Source organism: Pistacia vera, unplaced genomic scaffold (assembly GCF_008641045.1).
Source record: "Pistacia vera cultivar Batoury unplaced genomic scaffold, PisVer_v2 Contig432, whole genome shotgun sequence".
NCBI classification, from domain to species: domain Eukaryota; kingdom Viridiplantae; phylum Streptophyta; class Magnoliopsida; order Sapindales; family Anacardiaceae; genus Pistacia; species Pistacia vera.
In genome coordinates, this window is record NW_022196260.1 from 912,672 (window position 1) to 933,483 (window position 20,812).

The following is a 20,812-nucleotide window of genomic DNA, read 5'->3' on the forward strand; positions in this document are numbered from 1 at the left end:
CCTAACCTTTCAACAGATTCATCAAAAAATAGCAAGCAAAAATAACCTTCTTCGGTGTCCATGAGGCAGCGTGTTTGATGGTGGGCAAGTGAATAGCTGAAATACAAATACAGGTTCAGCTTTTCTTGTGTCTTATGAAGACAGATATTCCTGTTTCAATTCAATTCAAGATCAAGAAGCAAAAGGGGGGGTGGGGGGTGGGGTGGGGGTGGGTTTGTTGTGTGGTTGTGGTAATAGTTGATAACTTGATATTTGCTTTGGGATGGGGGGTTTAATGTCTAATATTTATATAACAAGGGTTTAGTTAATATTTTTACTTTTTAAATTTTTAAATTTAGCATTGACCCGGTTTCTGTAAAAATAATGGTTAGACCGGCGAGTGCTACAGTACCCCGATCCAACCACGGGTGAAACTGGGCAGGCTAATTATGCCAGGTTAAAGGCTCATCGATCAGCCGGGCCAGGCCATACCAGGTTTTAAAACATTGTTTATAAGAGCAAATGATGTGTTCTCACCCAAGGTTTAGTGAAATCTAGGTTCCACCCCTGGTTTCATAAATTCTAGATTCTCATCCTTAAATTAACACTGTTTGTGACTTTTTGAGTTCTAACACTATATAGATAGTGCTATTACTAAACTATCCTTGAAAAACAAATTAGAAACTTATTTTTAACCCCCAGTTTTGGCTATTCCTAAAACCCATGCCAAATTTTGGCCCACCCACTGCCCCTATTGGGTGGAAAGGAAAGGCTGGTGGGCGACAAATGGTGAGTGAGGAAAGCTGATGTGGGGGTGGGTTTTGAAGAAGGGAGAATGGGGGATCGAATGGAGGTGGTTGGGTGAATTTCCTATGAGTGGGGCGATTGGAAAATGGTTGCAAAAATAGAGGTTTGGGAAGTCAAAAATCATTGCTACACAATCAAAAGGAGATGACTAGGTTGGTTGGGGCAAGTTGTTGAGCACCTGATGTGCATTGACAAAAGATGAGCAAATGGTGGTGAATGAGTGGATTCTTCAACCAAAAACAAGCACACAAACACTCCAATCAAACAACCAAACAAACCTAAAACTTCAATTGCATAAAAAATGCCTCAATCAACATCTAATTCCAACAAACACGAACAAACCCTTGGTGAGTGGTGGACGGTAAACGGTGAGTTATCATGGCCGGGAAGGTTATGGGTTTTGTTGGACGGGGGTTGAGGAGTCAAACGGTAGTGGTGGTTAGGGTTTTCGCCGCTTAAAATAGTCGAAAATTGTAGGTGAAGGGTGAGGATGAGTGGGGTTTTTGTGAATGAAGGATGGGGAAACTGTAGGTGGAGTTGAGGGTGATGAACGGTGCCAAAATAAAGCCAAATTGGCCTAAACCGGCGGTTGTGACGATGGAGGTGAGTTGTGGAAGGTGATGAATTTGGCCAAAAACCAAGGATGGAAACATAGACTGTGTTTGTTTCTCTATTTAAAATACTATTCAATCCAAACCTATTCAAAATATATATTTGTTTTAATATTCTCAAATCCAATCATATTATATTTAACTCAAAATATTTAAGTTTTTTAACCCCCCAGGTTTGTTAATTAACTAAACACTCCTAATAATTAAAGTTTATAAATTGAAAAAAACACCCCCACCCACCCACATATTCCTGACAGCTGACCACCATCGCCAAAAAATGGCAAGAATATGAAGGAATGGCTCACGACCGGCTGGATATGGCCAGTCATCGGTCAGATCCACTATGGATCTAGCTGGAAAATGTCATATCAAAAAATTTACTAAATATGTTTTCAAATTCAAATTTTATTATCGTAATAACAACCCAATTCAACTCAATTTTTTAAAAATATTATTCTAAATGCTTTACCAAACACAACCATAATTATTTAGAAATTTTCATTTTTATTTTATATATAATGTACGTAGAATGATTATTTTACAATTTGACTATTATATTAAATAATTTCTACTAATTTAAGGTGAGAATATGAAATTTATGAAACGAGGGTGGGCAACCTTTGAGTTCCGGTAAACCTTGGACTTATGCTGACAATTTACAAATGAAAGAAAGAAAGGAACAAAGCAGCACCGTTGTATACACGTCAGCGAGAAATATCCGTTAAATTCATCAACTAACAAACAGAGTGTATCTCGTCATTTCGTAACCATTCTCTTCTACCTCTCCTTCCATATTCCTATCCCAACTCAAAACACACACTCTCTCTCTCACAGTTTCTGGATGGACGCTAACTTCTTCTCCTTAAAATCTCAAACATTAACCCTTACCACCTCCACTCCCTCACTCTCCTTCTTCAATTCACTCAACCTCCGCCCACAATTTCTCAGGCCTCCTAATACTTCTCGAAGAAAAAAATGCAACAGACTCGGCCTTCTTCACACTCGCGCCTCTCCTCAATTTCTCGTCCGAGCTTCTCTCCATTCCGATTCCAATTCCATTTTTCTTGTCGTTGCGTTCGCCATATCCACCTTCACTGCTGTGGCTTACTTCAATCACTTTTTCAAGATTAATAGTAGTTCAAAACAGGTTAGTCAACATCCATTCTTTTCTTTATTTTTATTTTTTTGAAAATTTAAAACTACCTCGCTCTAATTGCTACGGTTTTTATTTTAATTAATGGCACAAGTTTCATTTTCACTGTTTATCTGTTACTATGGCTGTCGGATTGGATGGTTAGAGTTTGTAAGTGTGAGATTACTCTCAATCTATAACAGAGCATCTGTAACTTATTAATCGAGAAACTTTAGGAAGCTGATTAGTACTCTTATACTAGTGCCATAATAATTATTTTCTCCTATGTACGTCGAGATTTTTTTTATTGTCCAAATACTGCAACTTAACTCCTGCTGAAAGTTGTCAAGTAAGAAATTTATTTTACTTGCTAAATTTGTTTCTAAGATAATGCCCAATTTTATAGGTGTCGGGTTCCTCAAATAACGCGTTATCTCAACTAGGCAGAAGTACAGGGAACCACACCATTGAAAGTCATAATGGGACTACTTCAAGAGAAAATGAGTACTTGATGGAGAATGTAACCAATCAAGTTTCTAAGGAAGAAAATGCCCATCATCAAATTCAGGAATCTAGTTTGGTGCATGAAGGCTCCCTGTTGACTGGCGCATCAAATTCACTTGGTGTCGAGTCTCTTGTCTCTAGTAATGGTGATTATGCTTCTCCTCAAGAATCTGAAGCTACTGCTCTACCTATTGCACCTCATGTGCTCCCTGAATCAAGTGTTGTGCAACCACTTATGTTTGCAAATGAAATGCCTGAACTTCAGTTGGAGAAAGATCAAAGAGAAACTTATGTGGACACTGAGCTTCCTGAGCTGACAGTAAATATCACGTCTATTGCTTCATTAGTTCCTGAAAACAATGCTCATACTGAAGTAGATGATGAACGAAAATCACATCAGAAACTTGTTGAAGAGGATGAGATAACTACCTTTTATGGTGTCTTCCAAGAATCAGTCAGAGAAGAACAATACACATTTCATGGGGCAAATCAATCAGTGCTGAAGCCCCTAGCAAGCTTGGCTGCTGTAAAAGCTATATCTTCTCATGCTTCTCCTATGAATAGCTATAGCCTTTTTTCACTGAAGAGGAATACTGAAATAAAAGGAGCAGAATTATCAGTACCGGATACTTTTCAAACTGCAGGTGCAGATTATGCTATAACATCATTTATTTAGTATGATCTCATTTGATGTGTGTTTTAGTTTTGCATTGATACCTTTGTCTGCTTCACTTGCCATTCATCAAAGCGGGCTGCCCCAGAATTTTGACTTTCCAATTGTACTGACATTATGTAAAGGATATTTTTCCATTCAGAGTATGTTGAAGAAAAAATTACTCTTTCACACAAAGGAGGAGCTTCCCACAAAAGAAAAGGCATAAGGAGAGGCATAGACATCCCCAGAAACGAAGAAAGGGTAAATCTGGTACAGGAAAACGGCAGAAATTTGCTCCAGTTCCCCTATCCAAATGGGATGTCTGCTAATGACACTGATTTTTCAGAGCAATTAAGTGTTTACAATCGCTTGCTAAGAGTTGGGAGGTAACTCTCATCATTCACACTAATTTTCTGAACATTGATTGTTTTCCTCTTAGACAATTTGCCATGATTCAGATAATTGCTATTATTATAAATTTTGATTTGAAGTGAACAGTGAAGCAATCTCTTGAACTTTTTCTTGCGTGTCAGAAAATAAAAAAGAACTATTCTCATGATGGCTGTAATAAACTTTACCTTATTTTTTTTCGTGATTCTAAAAATTAATGAGGCTATCCTTGAATGATTTATTAGGTTAACTGCTTGCGTAGATTTGCTTGAAGACTTGGAAAGAAGGGGTTTGTTGGATATGAATAAGGTAGGGTTTTATCCATTTACCTAATGGTTTGATCTAGAGCTTCACTCATTCTGGTTCCTGTGTAATTGATAAACTACTTTTCTTTCAGGTTTATCATTCAAGGTTTTTTAATACCTGCAAAAGTCAAAGGGCTACTAAAGAAGCTTTTCGTTTCTTCAAGCTGATCTCAAACCCAACCTTGAGTGCTTTTAACATGCTGATGTCTGTGTGTGCAAGTTCTCAAGATTCAGAGGGTGAGTCCATGGGTTCTCTTCTATTTGGTATACTTCCTTGGTAGTTGCTGAAATTGATTATTTTGTACTGCTATGCTTTAGATTCCTGACGCTTAAATCCACATTTAGGTGCTTTTCAAGTTTTGCAACTTGTCCAGAAGGCTGGGTTGAAAGCTGATTGTAAACTTTACACAACTTTAATATCAACCTGTGCTAAAAGTGGGAAAGTTGATGCAATGTTTGAGGTATGGTAACTTCCTTCTTACTTTTCTTGGGTTATAATATCTCCAAAATTAGGGGTCTTTGACTAGGTTTCCGATCTAATTCTACCTCACTTTTCATCAATTATGATTTAACTATTAAAGTTGTTGCTCTGTGTTCCTGTTATCATCCTTATGCGTTTCTTGCATAACCACTACTAGTGTTGGCAACAATGCCTTCCTGCCACAGTCTTCAAGGTTCAACATCTTGCATTGGTTTGACCTTTTGCAATGTGATTATTTTCAAGTCTAATCAGCCACACAATTATTGTCCTTATAATCATCGAAAATTTTGACATAGTTTTGAACCAATAAAATTATATCTAACATGCATAATTTATGCACATTTGAAATAACACATGTCAGATACAATCCCCTCTTTTCAAAGTATTTTAATCTATTGATGCACTTGCATCATAATTTCTTAATAAAACAAGGGGCAGTATCCTTTCATTTTCGTGTATTTTACTTCTGCTAATTGATGAAAAGTTTGTTTAGAAATTGTTGAAAATTAGATATAAATGGTGCTTTGTATTTGATGGAGCTCTAATGCTGATTTTCTGCCTTATGAATTGACTTTGCAGGTGTTCCATGAGATGGTTAATGCTAGAGTAGAGCCAAATGTTCATACGTATGGGGCACTTATTGATGGCTGTGCAAAAGCGGGGCAAGTAGCCAAGGCTTTTGGTGCTTATGGGATTATGAGGTCTAAGGTATGATTGTAGAAATAAATTCTTTAAAATCTTTTGATCAGACACTTATTTCTTTTATTGCGATTCTTTGAACCCATTAATCTTACTTCTAAATGTATTTTTGAACAAGGCTGTTTCAGTGTTTCTTGATTAGTTTCTCGTTTCTAGCTCCCATTGAAATTTTACATTGATAAGATGTTGTATGCAGTAGAATGTGAAACCGGACCGAGTTGTATTCAATGCACTGATCACGGCATGTGGTCAATCTGGAGCGGTTGATCGTGCCTTCGATGTTTTAGCAGAAATGAATGCAGAGACGCGACCTATAGACCCTGATCATATTACTGTTGGTGCCCTGATAAAAGCTTGTGCAAATGCTGGTCAGGTGTGTACATCATTTTTTTTTCCATATTTTCTTGTGGTCATTTTTGTAATCTGAGAGTTATACATTTGCTATAGGTTGATCGAGCACAAGAAGTATACAAGATGATTCATAAATATAACATCAAGGGCACTCCAGAGGTCTATACCATTGCTCTCAACTGTTGCAGCCAGACTGGTGATTGGGAGTTTGCACGCAGCATATATAGTGACGTGAGAAGGAAAGGGGTGGTCCCTGATGAGGTATTCTTTGTTCTTTTGTTGTTGGGCCAATCTGATAACCCATCCTTGTTACCATTGGAATTTTCACACAATAGTAAAAATTGAAACTTCAATCTTTTAATGGTGCTGAATCATGAATTGGTGGTTCTTTTCTACTTCTATAATTGGGTTTATTGGAGGATGCAATTGGATTAGAGTTTAGGGTGTTGTATTTCATATATTATACTTCTATTTATTTTCTACAAGACAGGGAACTGGGGAAGCATTCCTTTAGGGTTTTTTAATTGATTGTAGTTCTTATTGTTGCTTGTTGAACATAACATGAAGATATCTCTCTCAAGTTGGCCTCTTATGCAGGTGTTTCTGAGTGCATTAATAGATGTTGCAGGGCATGCTGGAAAAGTGGAGGCTGCCTTCGAAATCCTAGAGGAAGCTAAGACTCGAGGAATGCGTCTTGGAATTATATCATATAGCTCATTGATGGGGGCCTGTAGCAATGTATGTCTCATCTAGGCAGTCTCCTGTAAATGTTGGATTTAATTTTTTAATATCAATGAATAGTTCATTATGGTTTCAAATTGGTCTTACAGAATAAAACTAAATATATGAGCATAAGTCTAGAACCCTCTATTTCCAAAACTATGTTAGTTAGCTAGTGTTTGACCGTTTCATTTTATGATACTTTAATTTCCATATACAAAGATTTAAATCTCAAGGGCTCCTACAACTTAAGAAGAATATCTCTTGTTTTGCTTTGAAAGCAAGGGTTATGATTCTGCGGTTCTATATTAGCATCTAAACAATAACAGGCTTGATTAATATTAGTTTTTAACAATAGCATGAGTTGTCTGTGACATGGCTTTGTTTTTTAATATATAATTCTGTGTAAGATTGCGTTACCACTGTAAGTTACTTATTTGTAGTCAAACATGACAAAAAAGGGCTTTCAGTGAGGTATTAATAGTGAATATAACTCCAATTTGTGCTTGGGTCGTCCTCATTTAGCCCCAGGTGTAGAACAACTGCAGCTTAGCCTAAATCTGATCTTAATTATGTTTGCCTGAAATTGAATTAACTTTAGGTCTTCTTCTGTATGACCTTATATTGATAATGACTTGAAAATGCTCTAATTAACTGCTTGGATTGGTGAAGTAGATTCTTCTTGGGCTCTATGTGGTTTAGTCTGATAGTCACCTCAAAATAGATTTTCTCATGGTTTATCATCATATACTTTGCTACGTGTGATTGAACATAATGCATCTTGTTTTAGACCTGAGCCTTATCCCACTGCAACCTATTTGAATTTTGTAGTTATGTAAATCACAAATTTACAATATGTACAAATGAACATACAAATACATGTGAAGAGAGCATTTACTCTTGGTGTGGTCAAGCTATTTCCTTTTTAGCTAATTCTCCTCTGTGAATGTTGAACTTGCTCGTTGCTTCACAAAAGAGCTGTATCGAAATATTTCTCTTAAGGTATTGTGTATTTGTCTGAGAGAGGAACTTTGTCTGTTTTAAGTTAAGTAGCACCATTTCAAATGAAAGAGATAGGATGAAGTACATTGTGAGCTGTATGATTAAAAAGAAGTTTCTTAGGATGGGATCTGTACCTATATTTGGGTCCAAGTTTTAACCTAATATTGAATCTTCTCCTTATAATATAAACAATAATAAATTAATTCTTTAAATATAACAGATTTATAATCCTGTTCTGATTTTAAGAGTTTAACCATGGTGCTTTGCCATCTTATATTTTGGCTGGGATGGTTTGAAACCCTTTTTTTTGGCTTAAGCCTCTCAAATGTGGCCATATGCCTTGGTATATTAAAAAGTGTTATGTTGTCACATTCTACAGCTTCTTGTTGAGATGATCATGATATAAAATTGTTATGCTACCACACTTAATACATGTACAAAAATTTTATTGTGGTACAGAACTGACTATGACAATATTCTAATACTTTTTTCAGGCAAAAAACTGGCAGAAGGCACTGGAGCTATACGAAAATATGAAGTCCATTAAACTGAACCCCACAGTTTCTATTATGAATGCATTACTTACTGCATTGTGTAAGTCCTCATTTTTTTTCAATACATTCAGAGTATGGCTGGAAGTCCTGTGTGCTTTGAAAAAAAAAAAATCATGTTATTGTTTTCCTTAATTATAAAATGAAGATTTCTTTTGAAGAAGGAAATATAGAAGCAGAATTCAGTTGAGTGTTAAAGAGTATATTTTCTTTCTTATCTAGATTTATGCATTAGAATGATTCTTTAACTTAGTATGAAGTGTGATTAATTATTAAATTGGAAGAAGTGTGGTGAATATCAATTTGGCACTATTTAGCGAACTGACTTTATGAGACATGGTTTATTGTGGTCCTGGTGATTCTCAAAATTTTATTGACAAAGATTTTTAAGTATGTTCTGATAAATTTGAAGCATCGATTTGTGACTGCAATTATGTGACATAAAATTTGAATAAGAAATGAAATTGCTTACAGGTGACGGGGATCAGTTACTAAAGGCAATGGAAATTCTATCAGAAATGAAGAGATTAGGGTTATGCCCAAATAGCATTACATACTCCATACTCTTAGTGGCAAGTGAAAAGTAAGTGAACTGGAGTTAGATTACTACAGTGATGATTGTTGATTTAATTTTTTATTTTCCTGATGAAGTCTTGAACTTCTGAGCATCAATTACATCTTTTGTAGAAAGGACGATGTAGATGTAGGCCTCATGCTTCTTTCTCAAGCCAAAGAAGATGGAATTACTCCTAACCTCATTATGTTTAAATGCGTGATTGGTAAGTTTTAGAAGTTTCTAATCGTTAGTTGTATGATTTTTCCCCCAAGAGTACTGAATGCTTCCATTCCATATATTTATGACATCTTAGTTACCATATTGTAGATACTGGACATTTTAAAGGAATTTCAGAAGATGAATACTTTCTGTGACAACTTTAGTTCTTTGTGATGATTGTGTTTTTATCTGTCATTACTCTTAATGTTAAAAAAAGATGCATAGTCTCATAAACTCTTGACTTTTGCTGGCACCATTTATAGGATGCCAAGTTCTAAACCCCTAATTTTACTCTATGGTACTGGGCTCACAGTCTTCTTGCTCTAGGAAGGGTATTATTGTTGAAGAATTTGAGAGGTTGAAGTAAAGATTAACATTATAATTATGTGATATGGTCACAAGATTGCCTTATCTTAAGAGTGACTTGATTGTTTCTGTTTTTGAAGGAATGGAGCACCATAATTTATAATTCTGTCTCATCTGAGACTGAGAGAGCTGAATGCTCGCACAACTTAATTGTTTATTCATTTTTCAAGTGAGATTAGCAACGTCTTAAATACTTCTTCTGGTTTCTTTGATTGGATTATTTAGAAGTTTGGATTTGGATTTCAATTTTGTGTCAAATTGTGTAAATGAAATATATAATTGTTTCAAAGTTTAAGAGTTAAACGAATACTGAGGGGAGACGAAAAAAAGAAGAAGTGTTCACTCCAAATCTATTGGAAAATGTACTTGAGATAACACCTTCCTATTAGGAATTCTATGGTATAATAACCGTTCAACTCATTGCTGGATTTCATTAAATGTAATTCTTGTAATTCTTCAAACAATCTCCAGATTTTTTAATGTAGCATTTAAAAGTTTACCTTATTCTCTGAGATTTTCAAGATTTAACTTCTCATGAGTCCGTTAGTTATTTGTTATATCTCTTTTTCACATTTGTTTATATGTTATTTGTTGTAGTTTTTTCTTGCTTGACTTTGATACTCTCTTTGTGCTTAAAAGAAAGTGGTTATAAATATTAATTTGCTTAAATGTTTTCAGGACTTTATAAATCTTGTTTTTAATGGGAGTTTGATGATTGTTGATAATTATTTTATCGTGATATCTTTGAAGGCATGTGCTTGCGGAGATTTGAGAAGGCTCATACCCTTGGTGAACATGTTTTGTCTTTCAATTCTGGACAACCACAGATTGAAAATAAATGGTACCTTTTTTTGCTACAGCAGTTATTCTGTTGACATGCTTTTCTATTGCAAGAAATTGAAAACAGTTCATAAATAGTTGTGCTCATTGTAAGTGATCTTGGGCTGCATATTGCCACAAAAGAAATGCCTTGTTCCTTTTTTTTTTTTTTCAAAGAGTCCAACATCTTGCTCAACAATCAAAAGGAGATGGACAGGTTGGTTGGGGGCCTTTGTCAAGCACCTAATGTGCATTGACAAAAGATGAGCAATGGTGGTGAATGGTGGATTCTCTGACAAAAAACAAGCACACAACACTCTAATCAAACAACTAAACAAACCCACAAACTTCAATTGCATAAAAAAACCTCAATCAACATTCAATTCCACAAACACGAACGAACCCTTGGTGGAGTGGGGACGGTAAACATGAGTTGTCGTGGCCGGGAAGTTAGGGGTTTTGTTGGAGGGGGGCCGAGGAGCAAACAGTTGTGGTAGTTGGTTTTTCGCCTCTTAAAACAGCCAAAAATTGGCAAAAAAACAATCGTATGACAGCTGCTGCCGCCCATGGCCCAATGATTGGTGAGTGATGAATGGGGGAGGTGAGGTGAGGATGTGTGGGGTTTTGTGAATGAAGGTTGGGGAACTATAGGTGAGTTGAGGGTGAAACGGTGCCAATCAAGCCAAATCCGGCCTAAACCGGCGGTTGCGACGATGAGGTGAGTTTGTGAAGGTGATGAATTTGGCCAAAACCAGGGTGAAACATAGGCTGTGTTTGTTTTCTCTATTTAAATACTATCCCATCCAAACCTATTTAAAATATATATTTGTTTCAATATATCAAAATCCAATCCTTTATATTCAACTCCAAATATTTTTTTAACCCCCCAGGGTTGTTTAATTAACTCAACACCCCCAATAATAAAAGTTTATAAATTGACAGAAACACCCCACCCACCCATATATTTCTGACAGTTGGCCACCACTACCAAAAAGTGGCCAGAATTTGAAGGAATGGCTCACAACCGTTGGATGTGGCCAGTCATGTGCCGATCTGACATTTTCCAGCCAGATCCTATGGATCTGTTTGGAAAATGTCATATTTACGGCCAAAGATCTAGCTGTTGATTAGCCAATTGATGACCAATCTTGGCCTTCGTTGATGGCTAAGACTGACCACATCATCAACGGTCAAATCTTTGGCCATTGTCTTGCCATTTCTGACCATTTCATAGTGTATTTAGCCAAAAAAGGTCAATCACACACTACACACTACAGGCAAATCTAACCAGTCGTGCGCTATTTCGACGACTTTCACACTACCGTCAAACGTGATAGTAGCTTTTGACATTTATGGGTGGGTGGAGTGTTTTTGTTAATTTTAAAACTTTTATTGTATGAGATGTTTAGCTAAATCAACAAATGTAGGGGATTAAAAATAATATAATTTTTTCAAAAATTTACTAAACACATTTTCAAATTCAAATCTTATTCTCGTAAACAACCTAATTCAACTCAACTTTTTCAAAAATATTATTCTAAATGCTTTACCAAACACAACCATAATTATTTAGAAATTTTCATTTTCATTTTATATTATGTATGTAGAATAACTATTTTACTATTTAACATTTATATTAAACAATTTCTGTTAATTTAAGGTGAAATATGAAATTTATGAAACCTTGAGTTCCGCTAAACCTGGTGGGAACACGTCGTCTACTCAATTGATAATTACATACAAGGACTTATGCTTACAATTTAGAAATGAAGAAAAGAAAGGACAAAGCAGCACCGTTGTATACACGTCATCGAGAAATATCCGTTAAATTCATCAACTAACAAACATAGTGTATCCTTCATTTCATAACTATTCTCTTCTAACCTCTCCTTCCATATTCCATCCACTCAACTCACCAAACTCACACACACTCTCTCTCTCTCCACAGTTTCTGGATGACGCTAACTTCTTCTCCTTAAAATCCTCAAAACATTATCCCTTCCACCTCCCCTCTGGGGGGGGCCACATCACTCCACCTCCCTTCCCTCACTGCTCCTCGTACTCTCCCCTCGGCAATTACTTATCACTCAAAACCTCGCCCCCCAACGCAAAATTCCAGGCCTCCCTAATACTTCTGCGAAGAAACAATGCAACAGACCGCCTCTCTGCGGCTCCTTTCTTCAACACTTTATCGCGCACTCCCTCGGCTCCTCGAACCTCGCCCTCGTCGCGGCAACGGCTCTCTCCATCCGGCATTCGCGCATTCGCTCCATCTGCCCCTGGACTTGATCGTGCTCGCCACACTCGCACCTCTCTGGCTTCGGCGCCCGCACTCTCTTCAAACCTTTTTTCCATATTGCTTCCGCCGCGGGTAACTACCGGTAGTCAAACCGCCGTTCATCAACACTCCGCACATCTCCAGACTTTTCTTACACTGGCTTGTCTTTTTGAACAAAACACACTCGCCTCTCACTCGCCGACTCGTCAAATGGGGGGGGGTGGTACTTCGCCTCTCTCGCCCCGCCTTCTCCTCAATTTCTCGTCCGAGCTTCTCTCCATTCCGATTCCAATTCCATTTTTCTTGTCGTTGCGTTCGCCATATCCACCTTCACTGCTGTGGCTTACTTCAATCACTTTTTCAAGATTAATAGTAGTTCAAAACAGGTAGTCAACATCCATTCTTTTCTTTATTTTTTTTTTTTGAAAATTTAAAACTACCTCGCTCAATTGCTACGGTTTTTATTTTAATTAATGGCACAAGTTTATTTTCACTGTTTATCTGTTACTATGGCTGTCGGATTGATGGTTAGAGTTGTAAGTGTGAGATTACTCTCAATCTATAACAGAGCATCTGTAACTTATTAATCGAGAAACTTTAGGAAGCTGATTAGTAACTCTTATACTAGTGCCATAATATTATTTTCTCCTATGTACGTCGAGATTTTTTTATGTCCAAATCTGCAACTTAACTCCTGCTGAAAGTTGTCAAGTAAGAAATTTATTTTACTTGCTAAATTTGTTTCTAAGATATACCCAATTTTATAGGTGTCGGGTTCCTCAAATAACGCGTTATCTCAACTAGGCAGAAGTACAGGGAACCACACCATTGAAAGTCATAATGGGACTACTTCAAGAGAAAATGAGTACTTGATGGACAGTGTAACCAATCAAGTTTCTAAGGAAGAAATGCCCATCATCAAATTCAGGAATCTAGTTTGGTGCATGAAGGCTCCCTGTTGACTGGCGCATCAAATTCACTTGGTGTCGAGTCCTTGTCTCTAGTAATGGTGATTATGCTTCTCCTCAAGAATCTGAAGCTACTGCTCTACCTATTGCACCTCATGTGCTCCCTGAATCAAGTGTTGTGCAACCACTTATGTTTGCAAATGAAATGCCTGAACTTCAGTTGGAGAAAGATCAAAGAGAAACTGATGTGGACACTGAGCTTCCTGAGCTGACAGTAAATATCACGTCTATTGCTTCATAGTTCCTGAAAACAATGCTCATACTGAAGTAGATGATGAACGAAAATCACATCAGAAACTTTTGAAGAGGATGAGATAACTACCTGTTCGGTTCTTCCAAGAATCAGTCAGAGAAGAACAATACCATTTCATGGGGCAAATCAATCAGTGCTGAAGCCCCTAGCAAGCTTGGCTGCTGTAAAAGCTATATCTCTCATCTTCTCCTATGATAGCTATAGCCTTTTTTCACTGAAGAGGAATACTGAAATAAAAGGAGCAGAATTATCAGTACGGATACTTTCAAACTGCAGGTGCAGATTATGCTATAACATCATTTATTTAGTATGATCTCATTTGAGTGTGTTTTAGTTTTGCATGATACCTTTGTCTGCTTCACTTGCCATTCATCAAAGCGGGCTGCCCCAGAATTTTGACTTTCCAATTGTACTGACATTATGTAAAGGATTTTTCCATTCAGAGTATGTTGAAGAAAAAATACTCTTTCACACAAGGAGGAGCTCCCACAAAAAAAAGGCAAAGGAGAGGCATAGACATCCCCAGAAACGAAGAAAGGGTAAATCTGGTACAGGAAAACGGCAGAAATTTGCTCCAGTTCCCCTATCCAAATGGGATGTCTGCTAATGACACTGATTTTTCAGAGCAATTAAGTGTTTACAATCGCTTGCTAAGAGTTGGGAGGTAACTCTCATCATTCACACTAATTTTCTGAACATTGATTGTTTTCCTCTTAGACAATTTGCCATGATTCAGATAATTGCTATTATTATAAATTTTGATTTGAAGTGAACAGTGAAGCAATCTCTTGAACTTTTTCTTGCTGTCAGAAAATAAAAAAGAACTATTCTCATGAGGGCTGTAATAAACTTTACCTTTTTTTTTTCGTGATTCTAAAAATTAATGAGGCTATCCTTGAATGATTTATTAGGTTAACTGCTTGCGTAGATTTGCTTGAAGACCTGGAAAGAAGGGGTTTGTTGGATATGAATAAGGTAGGGTTTTATCCATTTACCTAATGTTTGATCTAGTGCTTTACTCATTCTGGTTCCTGTGTAATTGATAAACTACTTTTCTTTCAGGTTTATCATTCAAGGTTTTTATACCTGCAAAAGTCAAAGGCTACTAAAGAAGCTTTTCGTTTCTTCAAGCTGATCTCAACCCAACCTTGAGTACTTTTAACATGCTGATGTCTGTGTGTGCAAGTTCTCAAGATTCAGAGGGTGAGTCCATGGGTTCTCTCTATTGGTATACTCCTTGGTAGTTGCTGAAATTGATTATTTTGTACTGCTATGCTTAGATCCTGACGTTAAATCCACATTTAGGTGCTTTTCAAGTTTTGCAACTTTCCAGAAGCTGGGTTGAAAGCTGATTGTAACTTTACACAACTTTAATACAACCTGTGCTAAAAGTGGGAAAGTTGATGCAATGTTTGAGGTATGGTAACTTCCTTCTTACTTTTCTTGGGTTATTATCTCCAAAATTAGGGATCTTTGACTAGGTTTCCGATCTAATTCTACCTCACTTTTCATCAATTATGATTTAACTATTAAAGTTGTTGCTCTGTGTTCCTGTTATCATCCTTATGCGTTTCTTGCATAACCACTACTAGTGTGCAACAATGCCTTCCTGCCACAGTCTTCAAGGTTCAACATCTTGCATTGGTTTGACCTTTTGCAATGTGATTATTTTCAAGTCTAATCAGCACCACAATTATTGTCCTTATAATCATCGAAAATTTTGACATAGTTTTGAACCAATAAAATTAATCTAACATGCATAATTTATGCACATTTGAAATAACACGTCAGATACAATCCCCTCTTTTCAAAGTATTTTATCTATTGATGCACTTGCATCATAATTTCTTAATAAAACAAGGGGCAGTATCCTTTCATTTTCGTGTATTTTACTTCTGCTAATTGATGAAAAGTTTGTTTAGAAATTGTTGAAATTGATAAAATGGTGCTTTGTATTTGATGGAGCTTTAATGCTGATTTTCTGCCTTATGATTGACTTTGCAGGTGTTCCATGAGATGGTTTTGCTAGAGTAGAGCAAAATGTTCATACGTATGGGGCACTTATTGATGGCTGTGCAAAAGCGGGGCAAGTAGCCAAGGCTTTTGGTGCTTATGGATTATGAGGTCTAAGGTATGATGGTAGAAATAAATTCTTTAAAATCTTTTGATCAGACACTTATTCTTTATTGCGATTCTTTAAACCCATTAATCTTACTTCTAAATGTATTTTTAAACAAGGCTGTTTCAGTGTTCTTGATTAGTTTCACGTTTCTAGCTCCTATTGAAATTTTACATGATAAGATGTTGTATGCAGTAGAATGTGAAACCGGACCGAGTTGATTCAATGCACTGATCACGGCATGTGGTCAATCTGGAGCGGTTGATCGTGCCTTCGATGTTTTAGCAGAATGAATGCAGAGACGCGACCTATAGACCCTGATCATATTACTGTTGGTGCCCTGATAAAAGCTTGTGCAAATGCTGGTCAGGTGTGTACATCATTTTTTTTTCCATATTTTTCTTGGTCATTTTGTAATCTGAGAGTTATACATTTGCTATAGGTTGATCGAGCACAAGAAGTATACAAGATGTTCATAAATAAACATCAAGGCACTCCGAGTCTATACCTTGCTCTCAACTGTTGCAGCCAGACTGTGATTGGGAGTTTGCACGCAGCATATATAGTGACGTGAGAAGGAAAGGGGTGGTCCCTGATGAGGTATTCTTTGTTCTTTTGTTGTTGGGCCAATCTGATAACCCATCCTTGTTACCATTGGAATTTTACACAATAGTAAAAATTGAAACTTCAATCTTTAATGGTGCTGAATCATGAATTGGTGGTTCTTTTCTACTTCTATATTGGGTTTATTGGAGGATGAAATTGGATTAGAGTTTAGGGTGTTGTATTTCATATATACTTCTATTTATTTTCTACAAGACAGGGAACTGGGAAGCATTCCTTTAGGGTTTTTTAATTGATTGTAGTTCTTATTGTTGCTTGTTGAACATAACATGAAGATATCTCTCTCAAGTTGGCCTCTTATGCAGGTGTTTCTCAGTGCATTGATAGATGTTGCAGGGCATGCTGGAAAAGTGGAGGCTGCCTTCGAAATCCTAGAGGAAGCTAAACTCGAGTGTCGTCTTGGAATTATATCATATAGCTCATTGATGGGGGCCTGTAGCAATGTATGTCTCATTTAGGCAGTCTGCTGTAAATGTTGCATTTAATTTTATATATCAATGATAGTTCATTATGGTTTCAAATTGGTCTTACAGATAAAACTAAATTATGAGCATAAGTCTAGAACCCTCTATTTCCAAAACTATGTTAGTTAGCTAGTGTTTGACCGTTTCATTTTATGATACTTTAATTTCCATATACAAAGATTTAAATCTCAGGGCTCCTACAACTTAAGAAGAATATCTCTTGTTTTGCTTTGAAACAAGGGTTTATGATCTGCGGTTCTTATTACATCTAAACAATAACAGGCTTGATTAATATTAGTTTTTAACAATAGCATGAGTTGTCTGTGACATGGCTTTGTTTTTTAATATATAATCTGTGTAAGATTGCGTTACCACTGTAAGTTACTTTTTTGTAGTCAAACACAAAAGGGCTTTCAGTGAGGTATTAATAGTGAATATACCTCCAATTTGTGCTTGGTTCGTCCTCATTTAGCCCCAGGTGTAGAACAACTGCAGCTAGCCTAAATCGATCTTAATTTGTTTGCCTGAAATTGAATTAACTTTAGTCTTCTCTGTATGACCTTATTTGTAATGTTGAAAAGCTCTATTAACTGCTTGGATTGGTGAAGTAGATTCTTCTTGGCTCTATGTGGTTTATCTGATAGTCACCTCAAAATAGATTTTCTCATGGTTTATATCATATACTTTGCTACGTGTGATTTAACATAATGCATCTTGTTTTAGACCTGAGCCTTATCCCACTGCAACCTATTTGAATTTTGTAGTTTGTAAATCACAAATTTACAATATGTATAATTGAACACAATACATGTGAAGAGCATTTACTCTTGGTGTGGTCAAGCTATTCCTTTTTAGCTAATTCTCCTCTGTGAATGTTGAATTGCTCGTTGCTTCACAAAAGAGCTGTATCGAAATATTTCTCTATGTATTGTGTATTTGTCCGAGAGAGAGCTTTGTCTGTTTTAAGTTATAGCACCATTTCAAATGAAAGAGATAGGATGAAGTACATTGTGAGCTATATCATTAAAAAGAAGTTCTTCTGATGGGATCTGTACCTATATTTGGTCCAAGTTTTTACCTAATATTGAATCTTCTCCTTATAATATCTTCGTGCGGCCTTAACTCGTCGGAAATGAGCTAAGCAGCCTAACGCTCACAGGCTAACAGTATATAAACAAGAGAGAAGTAGAGAAAATGTAAACTCTGTGTATTGCTGGAATTCAAGTTATGAACTTTACATGGTGGAGTTGCCTATTTATAGGCTCAAGCTCCTCAAAGTAAATGAATGACTAAGCTATGTGTTTCAGCATTAAGAAACCATGGGTGGCAAGCTTTGGTGCAGCCTTGGAAATGAAGCTCGTGGGTGGCACGCATGTGTGCAACCTTGGAAACGAAGCTCGTGGGTGGCGAGCATTTGTGCAACCTTGGAAACGAAGGTGCTTAGTCGCCGAATCTAGCTGCTGAGTCGTTAACTTAGCCCCTAAGTTAACTTAGCTCTTAAGTTTGCTTCACCCTGAAGTATACTTAATCGGTAAGTAACGAGCAGCATGCTTGGGCAAGCAGGCTGGTCGTGACAATAAGCTAGGTTAATGAATGATAAGAGAAAACGGATAGGGTAAAGGAGGCAGCATTTGACACTTGAGGTTGAGGGTTCATTAGCCATTTAAGATCCAGTTTTTTTGACATCAAAGTTTAGGATTCCTAACTGCAATCTTGTTGTTTACTTATAGTGACGATCTGATATTATTTTTGCTTGCTATTTTCTGATTAATAATTTTTCATATTTCTCGATAAACTATTGTAACTAGTCTGTTGGGGTTTACAACCTTCCTAACATCCTAACCTTTCAACAGATTCATCAAAAAATAGCAACCATAAACGTTTCACCTATAACCAATTTCTTAAGTAATACATCCAAAAATTTGTCAACAACATGGTTACCTTCACTAATATAAAGCCATCCCTTAATTAGCAAGTCAACTCTTCAAATGATGTATAGTTAAGATTAAGTACTAAAAGAAGGATCCGGAACAAAATTGTCCATTGTAGTGCAAAACATTTAAGAACAAGGTACATGCGGGGCTAAGGGGTCGGGGCTTTGAATCTGAATATCTTATCGAAGGTTGAAGACTAGAACAAGCTTCGACCTAATTTATCAAAAGCTATCACAAGAGGAAATGTAAACCCAAAAAAATTAGCTTGAAATCACAATTTCTCTTCTAATCAAGCACAAAATGATCCTAATCACAATTACTTGCTTAGCTTAACCCAAAAAAATTAATTTTTTTGTTCTACAATTTCCTGGCAACCAAACAGAGACCAAGCCATCACATTAAAAAATGGTTACTTGGTGCTAGTGAAGACGAGTTGTCGTTGATTTTCGGAGAGGTAGAGCTCGACTGTGATGGATGAAGAGAGCAGAAGACGAGATCACGAGAACAACGAGAATGAAGAAAAGATCGCTACTGGCACAGTTCCTGAGCAAGAAGAAGACGAGAATGATGGTGTAGCTCCAAATAGATGATGGTGGATGAACAGAGCAGATCGGCGGTGAAGCAGAGTGAAGAGAGGAAAGAGAAGAGATCGCAAAATGGGAGGAGATTCACAATACCCCAACTAACGATGAACTATGCAGTTGACGGTGAAGGAGCGACGATGAAGGGAGACCCGGTGGATGATGAAATCGTTTAAACCAAAAAGTAAGGGAAGTTCGTGAAAGGGGGGGGGGGGGGGTGGGAATCGTTGATAACTTGATATTTGCTCTGGGATGGTGGGTTTAATGCTTAATTTTTATATAACAGGGGTTTAGTTAATATTTTTACTTTTAACATTTTTTAATTTACATTGACCCGGTTTTTGTAAAAATAATGGTTGGACCGGCGGGTGCTGCAGTACCCCCGTCCAACCGCGGGTGAAGCTAGGCAGGCTAATTATGTCAGGTTTAAGGCTCACCTGGTTCAACCGGGGGGGTTGATAACTTGATATTTGCTCTGGGATGGGGGGTTTAATGCTTAACTTTTATATAACAGGGGTTTAGTTAATATTTTTACTTTTAACATTTTTTAATTTAGCATTGACCCGGTTTTTGTAAAAATAATGGTTGGACCGACGGGTGCTGCAGTACCCCGGTCCAACCGCGGGTGAAACTAGGCAGGCTAATTATGTCGGGTTTAAGGCTCACCTGGCCCAATTGACTGGCCGGGTCCCGATTCAACCGATTCAACGGGCAGGGTTGGGCCAGGTTTTAAAACATTGTTCATAAGAGCAAATGTCGTGTTCTCACCCAAGGTTTAGTGAAATCTAGGTTCCACCCCTGGTTTTATAAATTCTAGAATCTCACCCTTAAATTAATATTGTTTGTGACTTTTTGAGTTCTAACACTGTATAGATAGTGCTATTACTAAACTATCCTTGAAAAAATAAATTAGAAAATTAGTTTTTAACCCCCAGTTTTGGCTATTCCCAAAACCCTTGCCAAATTTTGGCCCACCCACTACCCCTATTGGGTGGAAAGGAAAGGCTAGTAGGCGACAAATGGTGAGAGAGGAAAGCTGATGTGGGGGTGGGTTTTGAAGAGGGGAGAATGGGAGATCGAATGGAAGTGGTTGGGTGAATTTCCTATGAGTGGGGCAATTGGAAAATAGTTGCAAAGATGGAGGTTTGCAAAGTCAAAAATCATTGCTACACAATCAAAAGGAGATGGACAGGTTGGTTGGGGGCAATTTGTCAAGCACCTAATGTGCATTGACAAAAGATGAGCAAATGGTGGTGAATGGGTGGATTCTCTGACAAAAAACAAGCACACAAACACTCTAATCAAACAACTAAACAAACCCAAAACTTCAATTGCATAAAAAAAACCTCAATCAACATTCAATTCCAACAAACACGAACGAACCCTTGGTGGAGTGGTGGACGGTAAACAGTGAGTTGTCGTGGCCGGGAAGGTTAGGGGTTTT

At 37.1% G+C, this 20,812-nt stretch overlaps 1 protein-coding gene across 1 annotated transcript; it reads left to right on the plus strand.

Annotated features, from left to right (window-relative positions):
• Window positions 1-2,169: 2,169 nt before the first annotated feature.
• LOC116143701 (pentatricopeptide repeat-containing protein MRL1, chloroplastic-like) lies at window positions 2,170-10,203 on the plus strand. The gene is made up of 14 exons (XM_031429140.1): window positions 2,170-2,544; window positions 2,936-3,677; window positions 3,849-4,074; window positions 4,324-4,387; window positions 4,476-4,620; window positions 4,729-4,844; window positions 5,444-5,572; window positions 5,763-5,936; window positions 6,011-6,175; window positions 6,512-6,652; window positions 8,131-8,230; window positions 8,662-8,770; window positions 8,875-8,966; window positions 10,079-10,203. The coding sequence occupies exons 1-14, from the start codon at window positions 2,239-2,241 to the stop codon at window positions 10,201-10,203; spliced, it is 2,634 nt and encodes an 877-aa protein (XP_031285000.1). The 5' UTR covers window positions 2,170-2,238.
• The last annotated feature ends 10,609 nt before the right edge of the window (window positions 10,204-20,812 follow it).